The 19,266-nt window shown below is 43.0% G+C and overlaps 1 protein-coding gene across 1 annotated transcript in view; it reads left to right on the forward strand.

Moving 5' to 3' along the window:
• The window catches only part of pcgf1 (polycomb group ring finger 1), a 34,867-nt gene extending 16,660 nt beyond the window's left edge, over positions 1 to 18,207 (forward strand). Inside the window, exons 5-9 of the mRNA XM_080536467.1 lie at positions 6,003 to 6,108; positions 6,500 to 6,542; positions 12,655 to 12,741; positions 17,092 to 17,172; positions 18,080 to 18,207. Coding sequence (XP_080392593.1) covers positions 6,003 to 6,108; positions 6,500 to 6,542; positions 12,655 to 12,741; positions 17,092 to 17,172; positions 18,080 to 18,130 — 368 coding nt within the window. The 3' untranslated portion in view covers positions 18,131 to 18,207. The remainder of the gene's footprint in view (positions 1 to 6,002; positions 6,109 to 6,499; positions 6,543 to 12,654; positions 12,742 to 17,091; positions 17,173 to 18,079) is intronic.
• The last annotated feature ends 1,059 nt before the right edge of the window (positions 18,208 to 19,266 follow it).

Raw genomic sequence — 19,266 nt, forward strand, 5'->3', positions numbered from 1 at the left:
CAAAAATAATAATATACAGGGCTTAAAGTACTCCGGCACAGTGCCGGATTTCCGGCGCGGGAGAATAAAATAAAAATAAAAACTGCAATTGCGGCATTGCGCCGACGTGGTGGCGGGGGCGCTGTTTCACAAATAACTTAGCTTTCGTGTTTGCTAGCGAAACAGCTGATAGTTGATGTTGACTGCTCAAGGAGAATACATATTTGAAAGTACAGAATGCCTGAGAGCCTTATATTGCATTATATTACATTATATTTTGAATGGCCATCTGGTGCCTGAATATTGTTTTTTCCTTTACATATATAATGACATTTCCACCATAAATTGATGGCGAAAGGGCACAAATTGGTGCATATCAATTCACCAGAATGCAAGAAATTAAGTGTTTGATGCTCGTTTAAGGACCCCCAGACAGCCCTGCTTCATGGGTCCCCCCCGATGTCAAACACCACTGGTACCACCTCCGCCTCATTTTGAGCCAGGAAAAACCCTGAGTAGTGACGGGAAGCCTTATGGGACGTGGTGCCAAGAAGGAGAATATAAGTGATAGTGGCTTAATAAGTAATCAGTTTGTTCTTTTAAAGACATGTATATATTTTATTCTGTATTGTTATAGTGATAGTGGCTTAATAAGTGATGCAATCAGTTTGGCCTTTTAAAGACATCTAATTTTATTTTTATTTTTATTAAGTATGAAACAGTATTATGAATGAATGAATGAATGGTCTTTATTGTCATTACAGTTTTTCCCAATTGCTAAAACACAAAAGCCAATTCTCTAAACCAAATGACCAGTTCTCTAAACACATTTAACAAAACTAGCTCCCATTTGCCAAAACCATAAACACATTTCACATGAAGACACAATTCACAAAACACAATCCTCCTTTGCAAAAAACTTGCAACAAACTCTGCTCAAAATGTCAAATTCTCAAATTAAAGCTCATGTGATGCAAAATGCTTGCCACAGTCAGCAAAATGTTAACACAATGAACACACCTGGCTTCATTCATTAAACATAACGACTCAAAATGTAAGACACTTGTTGCAAATTATTGGTGTGTGTGTGTGTGTGTGTGTGTGTGTGGTATAGTTCCATAAATAAATAAAAAAACATCACACCCTGAACATTGTTTTCAGTGAGTATTGTTGTGTGTAATGGATCCTCTGTAGTGTTTGCATTGAGTTGTGATACAGTACAGTATTGTACATGTTACGGTACATGTGGGAATACGGTAACATTTTTCAAACCTTTATTTACGTAAAACTCGATAGGACAACAGTGCAACAACTTCGCGGCTGAACTTTAGTAAAATTTCGGACATCATATGCCATTTAAAGGGGGGAAATAGATATCTAAAAATGCATGACTATCATGCAAAATCAGCCTTACTGTAATGTAAAATATGTAATGTTAGATATAACGTTAGACAGGGAGCGCAGATTTATTTTTATGCATGACTATCATACATGTGGGAAAACTAGGGTTAGGGTTAGGTGCTAGGGTTACAGTGAGGTTAGGGTTAGCAGTGTTTCCTCCAGGAATTTTTACCATGGTGGCGGGTAGTGCTGACCGCGCATCGCGCGCGCGCGATTTTTCCGCGTGCACGCGCATGAAACGCGCACGCGCGCTCAAAACAACGACGTCATTTCAGCCAAAACTCGAAAATAAAATGTTTTCCTGTAAATTAAAAACAAGGGTAGTCCGTCCGTCCGTCCCTCTCTGGAATGGAATGGAATGGACTTTATTTGTCATTGCTACAGTACAGGTACCAGACAACGAAATGGTCCATTAAATAAAATGACACGGTTCAAATGTTCACACCGGCAGTCCGGCTCTCACACATACTGGCAGCGTCCCGGTCTGACTTAGCTCTCGTTTGTGCACGGCTTTCTTTCTTTCCTTCCTTCCTTCCTTCCTTTATGTGAAGTGGCCGGTCCCGGGCACAGCTGCCTCGCATCCGCTCAACGAGCCCGGCGGTTCGGTGCTGCGCTGATTAGCGGATGCGGGACAGCTGTGTGAGCGGATCGCTCCATCTCTCATCTTGATGAAGATGAATGATCTTTATTGTCATTGTAACAGGTACAACGTAATTTAAATGAGGAATCACAAAACAGTTTTGCAAGCGCGTCGCTTCGCGCTTGTGGGTGTGTCTAGCGCTGTGAAGGTCTGAAAAGCGGCCTAAATCTTTTTTTTTTTTTTGGGTTGAGAAATCTGCATGGTGGCGGAGGAAATTCCATCGTGGCGGACCGCCACGATGAAATGCATGTAGAGGAAACACTGGGTTAGGATTAGGGGTATGGTTTGAGTTTGAGTTTTGAAGAGAGAAGGTGTGGTTTTGCTTATGTAGCTTTAGAAAAGTGTGTTGTGTTTAGAGTTTGGGGAAAATGGAGGAAAGTTTTGTGAAATGTGTTTTAGCAATTGAGAAAAACTGTAATACAGTACAGGTACCATACAACGAAATTTAGGAGGGGGGGCTCCCCTGGTGCTTGGAAAAAGACTAAAAACACGAGGGCCAAGGGTAAAATAAAAAAGGGAAAAGAGCTGGTTTACATAAATAAAGGCTATGTACACTATCTACTATACTACTATACTATACAATAAAACACTGTGCTGTACTCTATGCTATGCTATAAATATCCTAACTTTTCCTATATCTGAACCGTATGTACACAAGGGTTGTCATATTGCACATAGTATTGTTGCACATTCATTTAAAGTATTAATGCATTTTAACATTGAGACATATATTTTGTATTGACTATAAAATAGTATTAATGCATTTAAACATTGAGACAAGAAGCTGTCTTCTGTACCCGCTCTCCCAATATCTCAAACTGTGACCCCCCTCCCCAAGAAAAAGTTTCAGGCACAGGATTTTTTTCCCACTTTAAGCCCTGAATATATATATATACAGAATATAAACTTGTGATACCGGTTTCCATCCATCAGCTCTGAAGCTTTACGTTACTCACGGATCCAATGTCCTTCCAAACGAGCAGTCTGGCTCCTTCTCAAACACAACTAGGGCTGCCACAAACGATTATTTTCATAGTCGACTAGTCACCGATTATTTTAACGATTAGTCGACTAATCGGATCATAAATTACAGCTTATCGCACAATTACTCAATCGCTCTTATTTAGCTATCATCTTCTAAATCAGCTTCTAAATTTAGCTTGAAGTTGTTAGTTGTTGTTGTAGGCATGTGCTAACTAAAAATAAAGACAATTAAAATGATTGTTCACTCAAAAATAGATATTTTAATGAACTTTGCAGATTTATTTCTGGCATCACTTGCATGTAATGTAATGTAAAGAGTAGTAGAGGGTGCAAACTGCTGAGTAAAATGAGGTAGGCTAGGCACTAGGCAACCAAAAGAATACAAAAACAAAAGTAAATACTTGTACAGAGTACAAAAGTTTTGCTTTGCTTCACTCATCTCATAGTAGAACGCGCCTTCTTAGCACTGTAACGTTAAGACAACATTTTTAGCTATTTGATAAGTATCGCTTTGATGACAACGTAAAATAATGTAAGAAGGCTTTTAACGTAACGATATCGTTAGCCAATAACAAGCTAACTAGCTTACCGAGACGAGCCATCGTCTTCCTCGTCATCTGCCACAACGTGCTTCCTTTTTAGATGCTCGCGCATCATAGACGTGCTGCCATGATAAGCGAGTTCAGCTTTGCAAATTTTACATTTTACATTCTTTTTTTCAACGTTGTGGTTGAAATGCTCCCACACTTTAGAGGTACGAGGACAGGAAGACATTTCTCTGTTTGTTTTTCCGGGGAAGTCACGTGTGCCCCGGATGACCGACACTGCGCATGTACATCAAAGACACTGGGAGACGCTAGCCAGTGGCAGCTTCAGGGAAGAAAAACGAATGCTTATCGAATGAAATGAATGGTCTTTATTGTCATTGATATAGTACAGGTACCAAACAACGAAATTTGGGAGGGGGGGCTCCCCTGGTGCTAGGCAAAAAAAAACGCTTATTTCAGCTAAAAAAAAACATGCGACTACGGCGATTACCAAATATGTCGGCGACGATTTTGGTAGTCAACGTCGTCATGACTAGTCGACTAATCGTGGCAGCCTTAAACACAACAGGAAAAGTATGTCCAACTTGGCGAAAGTTTCCGAGTATTTCCAACTTGCGCGAGTTCTTCAACTTGCGACAGTTTTTCAACTAGATGTGATGGCTATCATGTCTATCAAAATTATCAAATTAGCCATCGTCCTGGCATGATTGGGTGTTGGTTTCAACGCACCTGTTGTTTGTCCTTCCTCCGTTTGCAACAAGAAACTCTGGACCTTTTCATGAATTAAAGTGGTCTTAAAATCCAAAGTCCAAATAAAAGTAACAAACGAAAGTAATATATGTTGGTGTACATACCACAGCGCACAGTAGCTGCTGCTTGTTCTCCCGCTGTAGCTGGTGGTGGTGGTGGTACCCCGCCATAAACGTTCATGCAGTTTCGGATCGCTCATAGCCACTGCTAGCTTCAGCAATGTTTGAAGTGTCTGGGACATATTTTTTCTTGAAAAATCCATCCATCTGTCGCTGTTTTCGTTTAATTTTTCGAAGTTATTTAACGTGATATCTTATTTGTGCACCTAGCTAGCTAGATCAGCTTTTTGTATCTTTTAGATGGTACTACCGGTGACTTTTAGCCCGTTATTTGCGAGGAGAAAACACAGGCGCCCGAGCATTTCGGCAGGTAAGACTGCTGAGCAGGGATGGTTGAGTCTGCACGGTTCTCATGCCGGTTCACATTTAGACCAATCAGGAGTAGCCCTTGTGTCACGTCGTCAACTGAATGTTTAATGTAATTAATCTGATTTTGGATCAGCGGTTAGAGAGAGATGGGCGTGGATTTAGGTGCACTTTTAGTCAACATCCATTATAGCGCTGATCTAGGATCAGATATATTTTAATCAGCTAAAATGTTCAGAGGTGGATTTTTTTATTATTATTATTATATCTTTTTTTTTTGTGTGTACTGAATCAATTAGTGGCGGAGGAAATTCATTCGTGGCGGCCCGCCACCAATAAATGCATATAGAGGAAACACTGCTCAATATAACACAACCACAACCTCAATATAACAAAACCACCACGTCAATATAACACAACCTCAATATAACACAACCACAACCTCAATATAACACAACCTCAATATAACACAACCACCACCTCAATATAACACAACCTCAATATAACACAACCACAACCTCAATATAACACAACCACAACCTCAATATAACACAACCACCACCTCAATATAACACAACCACAACCTCAATATAACACAACCACAAACTCTCAACCTCAATATAACACAACCACAACCTCAATATAACACAACCACCACCTCTCAACCTCAATATAAAACAACCTCAACCTTAATATAACACAACCACAACCTCAATATAACACAACCACCACCTCACAACCTCAATATAACACAACCACCACCCCACAACCTCAATATAACACAACCACAACCTCTCAACCTCAATATAACACAACCACCACCTCTCAACCTCAATATAACACAACCACAACCTCAATATAACACAACCTCAACCTCAATGTTACACAACCACCACCTCTCAACCTCAATATAAGACAACCACAACCTCAATATAACTAAACCACAACCTCAATATAACACAACCACCACCTCTCAACCTCAATATAACACAACCACCACCTCTCAACCTCAATATAACACAACCACAACCTCTCAACCCCAATATAACACAACCTCAATATAACACAACCACCACCTCTCAACCTCAATATAACACAACCACCACCTCTCAACCTCAATATACATAACCACCACCTCTCAACCTCAATATCACACAACCACAACCTCTCAACCTCAATATAACACAACCACAACCTCACATTGGAATGTGCAAGTTAGAAGTAATGTGTTATTCTATCTCTCTCCCTCCCTCCCTCCCTCCCCCCTCCCACCAGACTGCCTCCCCTCCGCCCCAGGCCTGCCCTACAGCAGCTTCGACCACTCCAAAGCCCACTTCTACAGATACGACGAGCAGGTGTCTCTGTGTCTGGAGAGGCAGAGGTAACTATGGTAACTAGGCTGGTAAATAGGCTGTAAATAGGCTGGTAACTAGGCTGGATGTAGAGGTCTCTCTCTCTCTCTCTCTCAGTCTCTCTCTCTCTCTCCGTCTCTGTCTCTCTCTCTGTCTCTCTCTCTCTCTCTCTGTCATTCTCTCTCTGTCTCTGTCTCTCTCTCTGTCTCTCTCTCTCTCTGTCTCTCTCTCTCTGTCTGTGTCTCTCTCTCTCTCTGTGTGTGTGTCTCTCTCTCTCTGTCTCTCTCTCTCTCTCTGTCTGTCGGTCTCTGTCTGTATGTCTCTGTCTCTCTCTCTCTTTCTCTGTCTGTCTGTCTGTCTCTCTCTCTCTCAGTCTAACCTGTCTCTCTCTCTCAGACTAACCTGTCTCTCTCTCTGCAGCTGTTCTCTCTCAGGGAAGGACAAGACCAGGCTGACCCTGCAGGTACGACCTGAACACACCTGAACACACACCTGAACACAGACCTGAACACCTGAACACAGACCTGAACACACACCTGAACACACACCTGAACACACACCTGAACACAGACCTGAACACACACCTGAACACAGACCTGAATACACACCTAGGGTTAGAACAGACATGTTGGGTTAGGGCAGGGCTTGACGCTTACCTTTTCCCCAGGTAGCACTGTGCTACCATGTTGAAAAATTTAGTAGCACACCAAGAATTTCAGTAGCACTATGAAAATTGCGCAATTTTTGTCAACAACGACAACAAATTATCATAATCATAACATATCAAAATGATCATAACCGGCTCTTGGCCGTAATAAAAATGGAGACTCACACAATGTAAAGGGGAAGTGAGAATATTAATTTCAGTTGGCCCACGGTTCGGTATGAACCTCGGTTTTGGGTCACGGTTCACGGTTCTTTTTTTTATTTTTTAAATGCTACTATTTATTTACAAACTGTTACTTTATTTTGCTTATACTTATGGAACTTTAACATTTAGACACATTCCAGAATATAGGTAAGTTGTATAATATAAATATATACTGTATAAACAAAACACTTTCAAATGTAAAAAAATTACATAAACACTTTCAAATGTGACGTGTTGTGGATTGGAACTACGGATCATAAGCTTTCAAATGATGTGTCATACATTGAAATCCGGAAAAATATGAAGTTAGAGTCATTTGAATGTTGTTAGACGTCAGGCACATATAGGTTTAACCTCTTTGTAATGAAACTGGAAGCAAACGCTGCTAACAGCTAGCGGCTAACAAAACACAGCGCTACGAACTATGAGAGCTGTATCCCATATACCCATTATGCGCGTTTTAAGAGCATATAGGACTCGCGTGAAGCATTTCTGCGACACACGTTTCTGTTCACTGTTTTCATTCCCTCATCGCTTATACACATAAGTTTGACTGCGCATGACAGTAGTTCAGCAGTCTTTTAGTCGCACTGGTGCGATTGAATGTATTTCCAAGTCGCACAGAAATATATTCACTCGCAAATGCGACCAAAACAGTCGCACTGTTGAGCCCTGGGTTAGGGTTAGAACACATGTTGTGTAGGGTTAGGGTTAGAACTAGGGGTGCAACGGTTCTCGGTTTTTTTACGGACGGTACGGTTTGCGTTCCACGGCTCAATTCACTAGTGAACCGTGACGGTTTTCGGTTTTCGTTTTCGTTTTTTTTTTTTTTCTTTTTTTTTTTTTTACCTTTATTTTTACCAGGAAGTCACATTGAGATTAAAACCTCTTTTACAAGAGAGACCTGGCCAAGACAGGGTCAAAATAGTAGCTTAAAAAAACAGTTCAGATAACAAGACAGGACATAAGACAGTGGCAACAATACAATAGACAAACAATGGTAGGGGTATTTACAAGGTGATTAAAACATTGAGAAGTCTAACCAAAGCAGGTACAGCGAGCGGTGACCACATCCTTTAATCTACGCTTTAAGATACTTATGGAAATAAGGGCCTCTAATTTAAAAGTAGTCTGTAGGTCATTCCAAGACCAAGGGCCATAATAAGACAAGCTTGCCCTTCCAACATTGTTCATGATAAGTGGCACCTTGTATTGTAGCCATCTACGAGACCTGAGACCCGAGCCACTCGGTATAGGGATGAACTTCAGGCCCAGATAATTCGTTAAGAAGCCAGAGATGATTTTAAACACAAGAGTGTACCAGTGTTGGAGCCTTCTGACAGAAAGAGATGGCCATCCAACCAGACTATACAGTGTACAGTGATGGGTCCTGAAGGCACTATTGGTGATGTATCTTAGAACCGAATGATACAGGGGGTCTAGCTTGGATAAAGTGGACAGAGAAGCAAACCTATATACTGTATCACCATAATCCAATTGTGAAAGGAAAAGGGCGGAGACAAGACGTTTTCTGGAAGCCAAGGAAAAGCACGATTTAAATCTATACAGGAAGCCCACTGTACGCTTAAGCTTTATGGCGAGAAGATCAATTTGGCCGCGTTCGTAAATTAGCTCTGAGAGCGCCGGAGCGTCCACGTGAATGCCTCGAACGCGGCCTTTGGTCAGAGGTCGAGTTGGTCTGGAACGTTTGTTTCTGAACCGAACCGTACCGAAAACCGTGACCCAAAATACCGAACCGTACCGAACCGTGGGCCAACTGAACCGTTGCACCCCTAGTTAGAACACATGTTGTGTAAGGGTTAGGGTTAGAACACATGTTGTGTAAAGGTTAGGGTTAGAACAGACATGTTGTGTAAGGGTTAGGGTTAGAACAGACATGTTGTGTAAGGGTTAGGGTTAGAACAGACATGTTGTGTAAGGGTTAGGGTTCGAACAGACATGTTGTGTAAGGGTTGGGGTTAGAACAGACATGTTGTTTAGGGTTAGAACAGACATGTTGTGTAAGGGTTAGGGTTAGAACAGACATGTTGTGTGAGGGTTAGGGTTAGAACAGACATGTTGTGTAAGGGTTAGGGTTGGAACAGACATGTTGTGTAAGGGTTAGGGTTGGAACAGACATGTTGTGTAAGGGTTAGGGTTGGAACAGACATGTTGTGTAGGGTTAGTGTTAGAACAGACATGTTGTGTAAGGGTTAGGGTTAGAACACATGTTGTGTTAGGGTTAGTGTTAGAACAGACATGTTGTGTAAGGGTTAGGGTTAGAACACATGTTGTGTTAGGGTTAGAACAGACATGTTGTGTAGGGTTAGGGTAAGAACACATGTTGTGTAAGGGTTAGGGTTAGAACAGACATGTTGTGTAAGGGTTAGGGTTAGAACACATGTTGTGTAAGGGTTAGGGTTAGAACAGACATGTTGTGTAAGGGTTAGGGTTAGAACAGACATGTTGTGTAAGGGTTAGGGTTAGAACACATGTTGTGTAAGGGTTAGGGTTAGAACAGACATGTTGTGTAAGGGTTAGGGTTAGAACAGACATGTTGTGTAAGGGTTAGGGTTAGAACACATGTCATCACTCAATGATTTTAAGAACTTGGTTTTCCCCCTCTGTGTCACTTCTTGTAACTGTTTTTAAATTATGTTGTACATTTCTTAGTAATGTTTTTTGTTTGTTTTATATTTTGGTTTAATGACTATTCTGTTTATGACTTATATTGTTGGTTCTCTTTTATTCACTCGTTGCTACTGTAAATGAGGGCAACCTCAGTAACTTACGAGTTTAAATAAAGGTTTGAATGGAAAAAAAAAAAGTGTAGGGTTAGGGTTAGAACAGACATGTTGTGTAAGGGTTAGGGTTAGAACACATGTTGTGTAAGGGTTAGGGTTAGAACACATGTTGTGTAAGGGTTAGGGTTAGAACACATGTTGTGTAAGGGTTAGGGTTGGAACAGACATGTTGTGTAGGGTTAGCAGGGCTTGACATTAAGCTTTTTCAGGTACTTGTCCTTCGGACAAGTGAACTTATCTTTTACTTGTCCGAGAGCTCAAGTTACTTGTCCAAATCCAAAGATTTTTAAAAAGCAATAATATGAATAATAATATATTATACTCTCACCGGCCACTTCATTAGGTACACCTTTTCAACTGCTTGTTAATGCAAATATCTAATCAGCCAATCATGTGGCAGCAACTCAATGCATTTAGGCATGTAGACATGGTCAAGACGATCTGCTGAAGTTCAAACCAGCATCAGAATGGGAAATAAAGGTGATTTAAGTGACTTTGAACCTGGCATGGTTGTTGGTGCCAGACGGGCTGATGCGTGATAGTATAGTGTCAATATGGACCAAAATCTCTGAGGAATGTTTCCAGCACCTTGTTGAATCTATGCCACGAAGAATTAAGGCAGTTCTGAAGGCAAAAGAGGGGGTCCAACCCCAAGGTGTGCCTAATGAAGTGGCCAGTGAGTGTATGTGTATGCAAATAACACATTTGACTACTATTGATTTGATAATGATGTTTTGTAATTATTTAAAAACGTAACCCCTAACCCTAACCCTTTTAGATTAAGATTGGCCACAAAAGGGATGAATATCTAGGAATATTTACAAAAAATGTTTGTAACTATAGTCTCTCCCCAATGGAAGCAATCTTATTTGCTAGCTTTTGGATAGTAGCCTATCCTATATTCAAATTGAGAAATCTATAATTAGTGTCATTCTGAAGTTCGTATTGCGATGTGCTGGTCTTAAAACTTCAAACCTAAATTATAAAACGGATGGGTGAAATCAAGCAATCTGATTGGTTCATAGCCGTGGTATATTGAGCGTATACCACAGCTACGATTAGTAGAGCCTCATCACAGTTCGAAATGAATACGCCTGTTTCACGGTCAACATTCCAAATATAACAGACTTTTAATTCAATCGCAAGGACATTTTATCAACTTAAAAATAAATAAAAATAAAAATCCTACGCAAAGTAACCATGTAGATTCCCAATATGTGGTCTGTTTATCAAAATAAAGCCTGTTTGAAAATGTGTCTCGACGTTTTCGGAGTGCCCTGCCTGCGTCCACTACAGCCGCGCGTTGACAGTTTTTTTAGTGGGTGTACAATCAACGGAGACATCCAAATTAATGTAAATAAATAGATGCAAATAATGAAATTGTGTAAATAAATGCTAAATTCCTATGAAATCTACAATGCTAGTAGCCTAGGTTAATGAAAAATAATGTTAGTGTTGTTGCTTAGCGACCAACTGCAATAAGAGGAACTATTTTATTTGAGGGGAACTATTTAAGATGATTAATTACGAATAAAAACTATTTGAATTTGAGTGTGCTTTTCTAATTCATATTGACAGTGTTGGTAACCGTTTTATAAAAGCAATAGCTCACTTCAGGCCAGTGGTATATGCTTATTATATCACAGCTAAGGGGGTTGCCGTCCCTCCGCTTCGCGTCGGGCCGAACAACGCCCCTTAGCTGTGATATAATAAGCATATACCACGGCCTGTCGTGAGCTATTGCTTAAATATACGATCGCATCGAACTACATGAAAATAAGCGGCATTGAGAAGAAGCGAATACGCATTCACGTGAATGGCACTAGTGACAGGAGACCCACAACACTATGGCTGCGTTCGTAAACTCGCTCTGGAATCTGATCAGCACTCATGGAATGCCTTTTGTCCAATCACGTCTTTATGACGTTGAACGCAGTGTGCGCTCTGGCGCTCTGAGCGAATTTACGAACTATGACGATAACGAACTACGAGAGACTGAAATAGCGAGAATGAGGCGCGGCATCGCTTTGCTTGCTATTTTTTTTCTTCTATCAGATCGGAAGGAGGAATTCATGTTTGCAGATATTAATACATATTGATTTCTTTTTTTGTTTTGACTTGTCCATCGGACAACTGCAGGAGGAAGTCCACTTGTCCGAACATAAAATGTACTTGTCCCGGACTAGCGGACAAGCCTTAATGTCGAGCCCTGGGTTAGGGTTAGAACACATGTTGTGTAGGGGTTGTAACCAAGTTGTAACACAGTTGTAACATGCTTGTAACCAGGTTGTAACCAGGGTGTAACCAGGTTGTAACCAGGGTGTAACATGGTTGTAACCAGGTTGTAACGTGGTTTTAACCAGGTTGTAGAGGCTTCTTAATAATCCAAATAGACTCTACATTGGGTGAGTCGTAGGTTCCAACAAACAGTTTCCAAAAAAGGCAGAGTGACGCGTGTATAAAAATAAACACATTCTTTTATTTACTCAAAATCTCCATCAGCATAGACCATCATTAACGATCCTGTCAGCAAAGTCTATAGCTGTCCACAAAACTGTCCATTACTATTCAACTGTTCACAACCTGAACTGTCTACAAAACTGTAGTTGAAACTTTGTTTGCTCCCAATTAACCATCCCCTTCCTGTTCCCTTATATCCCCAATATTCATTCATCCCAACCACCAGGGGGGAATGACCATAAGGAACAATCTCGATAACATAAAATAGGGAATATAGACTAGGAAGCAAATATTATCATAATTAAATTAAAGCAATCAATATCATAAATCAATAATTCAAAATTCATATTAGAAGATTAACATAAATAACATGTCGGACTAAAATGGCTCCTACACAGGTTGTAACCAGGTTGTAACCAGGGTGTAACGTGTGTCTACAGCAGAAGTTTGTGCGCTGCTCCGTCAGAGCCGAGGTCCGACACCTGAGGAGGGTCCTCTGTCACCGTCTGGACGTAGAGAAACACCAGGTATCTGTCTGTCTGTCTGTCTGTCCTCTGTCACCGTCTGGACGTAGAGAAACACCAGGTACCTGCCTGTCTGCCTGTCTGTCTGCCTGCCTGCCTGCCTGCCTGCCTGTCTGTCTGTCTGTCCTCTGTCACCGTCTGGACGTAGAGAAACACCAGGTGTCTGTCTGTCTGTCTGTCCTCTGTCACCGCCTGGATGTAGAGAAACACCAGGTACCTGTCTGTCTGCCTGCCTGCCTGTCTGTCTGTCTGTGTCTGTCTGTCTGTCCTCTGTTACCGTCTGGACGTAGAGAAACACCAGGTATCTGTCTGTCTGTTTGTCTGTCTGTGTCTGTCTGTCTGTCCTCTGTCACCGCCTGGACGTAGAGAAGCACCAGGTACCTGTCTGTCTGCCTGTCTGTCTGTCTGCCTGTCTGTCTGTGTCTGTCTATCTGTCTGTCACCGCCTGGACGTAGAGAAGCACCAGGTACCTGTCTGTCTGTCTGCCTGCCTATCTGTCTGTCTGTCACCGCCTGGACGTAGAGAAGCCAGGGTTTCCGTTAACCGGTAATTCCCGGACTTTGTCCGGTAAAATTTGTCGAAGTCCGACAAATTGAAAACTCGTCGGACAAAATTTCCGGTGAAAATAATTCCCTCTAAGCACAATTTGAATACAATTCGCTAAAGTTCACATTTTGTATTCAAATTGGCTTTGGGCCACCATTCTCAGCTGAGCACCAAACACACACACACAACACTGCCCGAGAGAGAAGGACCCGCCCCCTCCAGCCAGCCTATAGGCTAACCAAAGGGGGCGGGTCCTTCTCTCTCGGGCAGTGCCGCGCGTGCACGAGTGTGTGTGTGTCCGGTGCCCAGCTGAAAATGGTGGCCCGAAGCGGAAAGCCTTAACTTTATCGCACAATAACAAGGATAACAAACGAAACGGACAACATTTACACTAAGATGGAGACAAACTTCAGCGATATGATCTAACAGCCGGTTTTCAGGACGACATACAGACCCGTATGAGCTTACAGGGCTATCCCCTAAGTATGATTTGACAGGCAGCTAAACGAAATGCCTTCCCAACCAGCGAGACCTGGGGGGTGTTCTATCAACGTCGCCAAAGGAAAACCTAGGCCTACTTCGCCAAGTCCCGCGAGACTCTTAAAAAGATCCAGGCATATCTTGATAGATCTCGCGAGACTTGTCAAAACAAGCCCAGACTTTCCTCCAGCGACGTCGATGGAACACCCCCCTGGTTATAGAAATGACGTTGTTTTATTGATAAAAATAAAAAAAAAGGGTAAAACTGGAAAGAGAAAATAGAAAACTCACATTAATCCCAAACAATTTAACAAACTTCAGTTAACGTAATGTGGAGTCCGTTCATTGATCGATGCTGTCTGTTCAGTTCCCAGTGAGGCGCCCGTTCAGCGCTGGACCCGTTCAGCGCTGGATTTGACGCATGGCATAGCGCGCATGCGTCAAATCATGTTATATTATTATATAGCTCGCATCTAATCGTATCGGATGAGAAAGACATTAAATGGCATATATAGGCCGCTACACAACAGTAATCACCGCGACAAACAGCTATATTAGATTTGAAGAAAAAAAAATATGATTTTGGAAAAAAAAAAAAATATTATATTTTAATATGATGACCGGAATATATCACGTTTGTCCGGTAAATCGAATTCTTCCCGGACACGATGTCCGACGGCAAATTTTTCTAACGGAAACCCTGAGAGAAGCACCAGGTACCTGTCTGTCTACCTCCCCGGGGGCGGCTGTGGCTCAGGAGGTAGAGGCTGTGTCTCAGGAGGTAGAGGCTGTGTCTCAGGAGGTAGAGGCTGTGTCTCAGGAGGTAGAGGCTGTGTCTCAGGAGGTAGAGGCTGTGTCTCAGGAGGTAGAGGCTGTGTCACAGGAGGTAGAGGCTGGTGTCTCAGGAGGTAGAGGCTGGTGGAGGTAGAGGCTGTGTCTCAGGAGGTAGAGCCGGTGTCTAGTGATCGCAAGGTTGGCAGATCGGCGGTTTGAGCCCCGGCTGGCCACATGTCGAGGTGTCCTTGGGCAAGACACTGAATCCCAAATTGCTCCTAGTGAGCGGGCCGGCGCCTTGCATGGTAGCTTGCCGCCATTGGTGTGTGAATGTGTGTGTGAATGTGTGTGTGAATGTATGTGTGAATGTGTGAATGAGAGGTGTTGTAAAGCGCTTTGGAATAAGGAGATATATACAGTGGGGAGAACAAGTATTTGATACACTGCTGATTTTGCACGTTTTCCCACTTAGAAAGAATGTAGAGGTCTGTAATTTTTATCATAGGTACACTTCAACTGTGAGACAGAATCCAAAAAAAAAAATCCAGAAAATCAAATTGTATGATTTTAAAGTAATTAATTTACATTTTATTGCATGAAATAAGTATTTGATACATCAGAAAAACAGAACTTAATATTTGGTAAAGAAACCTTTGTTTGCAATTACAGAGATCAGACGTTTCCTGTAGTTCTTGACCAGGTTTGCACACACTGCAGCAGGGATTTGGGCCCACTCCTCCATACAGATCTTCTCCAGATCCTTCAGGTTTCGGGGCTGTCGCTGGGCAACACAGACTTTCAGCTCCCTCCAAAGATTTTCTATTGGGTTCAGGTCTGGAGACTGGCTAGGCCACTCCAGGACCTTGAGATGCTTCTTACGGAGCCACTCCTTAGTTGCCCTGGCTGTGTGTTTCGGGTCGTTGTCATGCTGGAAGACCCAGCCACGACCCATCTTCAATGCTCTTACTGAGGGAAGGAGGTTATTGGCCAAGATCTCGCGATACTTGGCCCCATCCATCCTCCCCTCAATACGGTGCATTCGTCCTGTCCCCTTTGCAGAAAAGCATCCCCAAAGAATGATGTTTCCACCTCCATGCTTCTTGGTTGGGATGGTGTTCTTGGGGTTGTACTCATCCTTCTTCTTCCTCCAAACACGGCGAGTGGAGTTTATGCCAAAAAGCTCTATTTTGGTCTCATCAGACCACATGACCTTCTCCCATTCCTCCTCTGGATCATCCAGATGATCATTGGCAAACCTCAGACGGGCCTGGACATGCGCTGGCTTGAGCAGGGGGACCTTGCGTGCGCTACAGGATTTTAATCCCTGACGGCGTAGTGTGTTACTGATAGTTTTCTTTGAGACTGTGGTCCCAGCTTTCTTCAGGTCATTGACCAGGTCCTGCCGTGTAGTTCTGGGCTGATCCCTCACCTTTCTTATGATCATTGATGCCCCACGAGGTGAGATCTTGCATGGAGCCCCAGACCGAGGGAGATTGACCGTCATCTTAAATTTCTTCCATTTTCTAATAATTGCGCCAACAGTTGTTGCCTTCTCACCAAGCTGCTTCCCTATTGTCCTGTAGCCCATCCCAGCCTTGTGCAGGTCTACAATTTTGTCCCTGATGTCCTTAGAAAGCTCTTTGGTCTTGCCCATTGTGGAGAGGTTGGGGTCTGATTGATTGAGTGTGTGGAGAGGTGTCTTTTATAAAGGTAACGAGTTCAAACAGGTACAGTTAATACAGGTAATGAGTGGAGAATAGGAGGGCTTCTTAAAGAAAAACTAACAGGTCTGTGAGAGCCGGAATTATTACTGGTTGGTAGGTGATCAAATACTTATTTCATACAATAAAATGCAAATTAATTATTTAAAAGTCATACAATGTGATTTTCTGGATTTTTGTTTTAGATTCCGTCTCTCACTGTTGAAGTGTACCTATGATAAAAATTACAGACCTCTACATTCTTTCTAAGTGGGAAAACCTGCAAAATCAAGCAGTGTATCAAATACTTGTTCTCCCCACTGTAAATACATATGTTACGGTACATGTGGGAATACGGTACATGTGGGAAAACTAGGGTTAGGGTTAGGTGCTAGGGTGCTAGGGTTAGGGGTAGGGTTAGGGTTAGGATTAGGGTTAGGATTAGGGTTGGGGTTAGACATGCCAGCATGTACCAAGTCGACGTAGCACCTAACCCAATTTTTTCCCACATGTACCGTAACATATACAGTATATAAGTCAGTCCATTTCCCTGTCTGTCTGTCTCTCTCTCTCTGTCTGTCTGTCTGTCTCTCTCTCTCTGTCTGTCTCTCTCTCTCCTATACTCTAACACCAGGTCAGCCTCTCCCCCTGGTTACACATCCACCATAGTTACCATAGTTACCATAGTTACTGTAACAGTTGTAGAGTGACATGAGAGAGCGGCTCTAAGCCCCCCCCCCCTTACACACAGACTCACCAGCCTTGTCTCCTCATGTACTCATTGTGTTGTTCTCCCTCCTCCCCCCTCTTTCCTCCCCCTTCTCTCCTCCCCCTCTCCCTCCTCCCCCCTCAGGTCCAGATGTTGTTTAACAACGAGAGTCTCCCAGATCACATGACTATGAAGCGCTTGTGGCTGTCTCACTGGTTTGGCAAGGTACCGTCAGCTCAGGCCCCGCCCCTCCCCAGGCGGCCGCCAGCACATTCCTTCACACTTCAAACAGCCCGTCTGTGGTCGGGGTTGGCTTGGCAGACTCACACTGACACTCCTCAACATAGAAATGTGGAATATTCTGCAGCGATAAGCAGACATGTTAATCTCACGTCGTGTTCTAACGCCCTGGGAGCTGCAGAGAAGCAACTTGTTGTTGTTGTTTTGCTACAGAACCTTTTCATGTTGAAACCGTGGTGCATTGTGGGCCAACAGAGACAGCGTGTCTCATAGAACACGTGAAGGTGGATGTTGCTGCAGACTCTCCAGGGTTATTCAGTGTTTCCTCCAGGATTTTTCACATTAGTGGCGGGGTGGGCAGTTTTCGAATGTTCATTTAAAATACTCTATAGTGAGCACTGGTATAAGAACATGAACCAGAGAACAGCAGTAAATGCAATAACCCACAGTCGTCGCTGATGTTGCATTTTCGATTTGGATACGGGATTAAAGGGAGAGAGAGAGTGAGTGAGTTCCTGAAATCCAAATGTCCCGCTGAATTCTGACCAGTCACAAAACTCTTTTGCAAGCGTGTCACCTCGCGAACACAAACCAAGACGAGGTTAATTGTAACATATTGTAATTTACTACACCCTAAATCGGAACGAAATGTAGGTCTGAAAGCGGCCTAAATCTAGCTTCAATCTTTTTTTCTGTTCTCCGGTCATAATACCTTGCTCGTTGCGCAGCCTGAATCAAAGTGGACTGAATCAATTGGTGGCGGAGAAAATGTATTTGTGGCGGCCCGCCACGAATCAATGCATATAGAGGAAACACTGGTTATTGATGAGGAAACAACACAGGCTGACCTCGCACTGATCTGATATCTGATTGGTTGTTTTTGTGTCTCCAGGCTCAGCCATTGGTCCTCCACTACACCATCAGAGACAAGCGCTCCAGATAGGCCCTGCCCCCAGCCTCCACAGCTGTACATATGTTGTATCATAAATATTCTATTTTAAAAGTGTTTGTGTACATACGCTGATTTTACTGTTTTTTTGTATTTTTGGTAAATAAATCTGAGTGTTTAAACGCGTCTCCTTGTCTGAGTCCAGCTGCAGTCTCATGGTTGTTCTGCTGTCATGTTCTGCTGTATTGGTTGTTAAATGGTGACGTGTTTCCGGGTCCAACGTTGGCTGAGGCGCTGTCTTCGAAATGCCTCAGTAATAATAATAATTCATTATATTTGTATAGCGCTTTTCCGAGGCTCAAAGACGCTGACAATGGGAAAAACGGGAAAGTGCTGCTGTGTCCCTTGTTGTATGAATAGATCCCAGTCTAAAAAACGATTGAACTGTCATTCTACCGCTGTAGTACACTGGTACTCTGGTGCTTTAGTACACTGGTACTCTGGTACTCTGGTGCTTTAGTACACTGGTACTCTAGTACACTGGTACTCTGGTGCTTTAGTAGACTGGTACTCTGGTGCTCTAGTACACTGGTACTCTGGTGCTTTAGTAGACTGGTACTCTGGTGCTTTAGTACACTGGTACTCTGGTGCTTTAGTACACTGGTACTCTGGTGCAGGGAATTTCTGGTTTTGACCCGGAAATTGCTAAACGTCACGTTTGACGTCAGACCGAATTGACGTCTCAGCAGAATCTGTGAATATTATATTATTATATTATCTGCCAACTGTCGGTTCTCTCAGTTGAGTTGTGACCCGTGTTACCAAGGTGGCAACAGTTGGCACGGTTACTGTCCAGCACGGTGTGTAATCTTGTGGTAACCATGGTAACCGTGGGGATGGTCAGGTGGTGTATATCTGGTAGTCTCCATGGTAACCATGGCAGTGAGACAGACAGACATCAACCAGCAGAGCAGCAGGAAGAGTCTCTGTTGTGGTTCAGGCTGGTGAACCTGCAGCTGCTGCCTGTGGCCTCTAGGAGGCGGCGGTGTTCTGCTTTTGCTGCTGTTCAGGTTGACTGGCCAGGAACAAAGCTTCCTGCGGCTGTTTGAGAGTCCACCTCCTCCTCCTCTCCTCCACCTCCTCAACCTCCTCCCCCCCCCCCCCTCCTCCTCCTCCACAGCGGGCAGGGA

The sequence above is a fragment of the Nansenia antarctica genome (assembly GCF_963989245.1).
Source record: "Nansenia antarctica genome assembly, chromosome: 7".
Taxonomy (NCBI): domain Eukaryota; kingdom Metazoa; phylum Chordata; class Actinopteri; order Argentiniformes; family Microstomatidae; genus Nansenia; species Nansenia antarctica.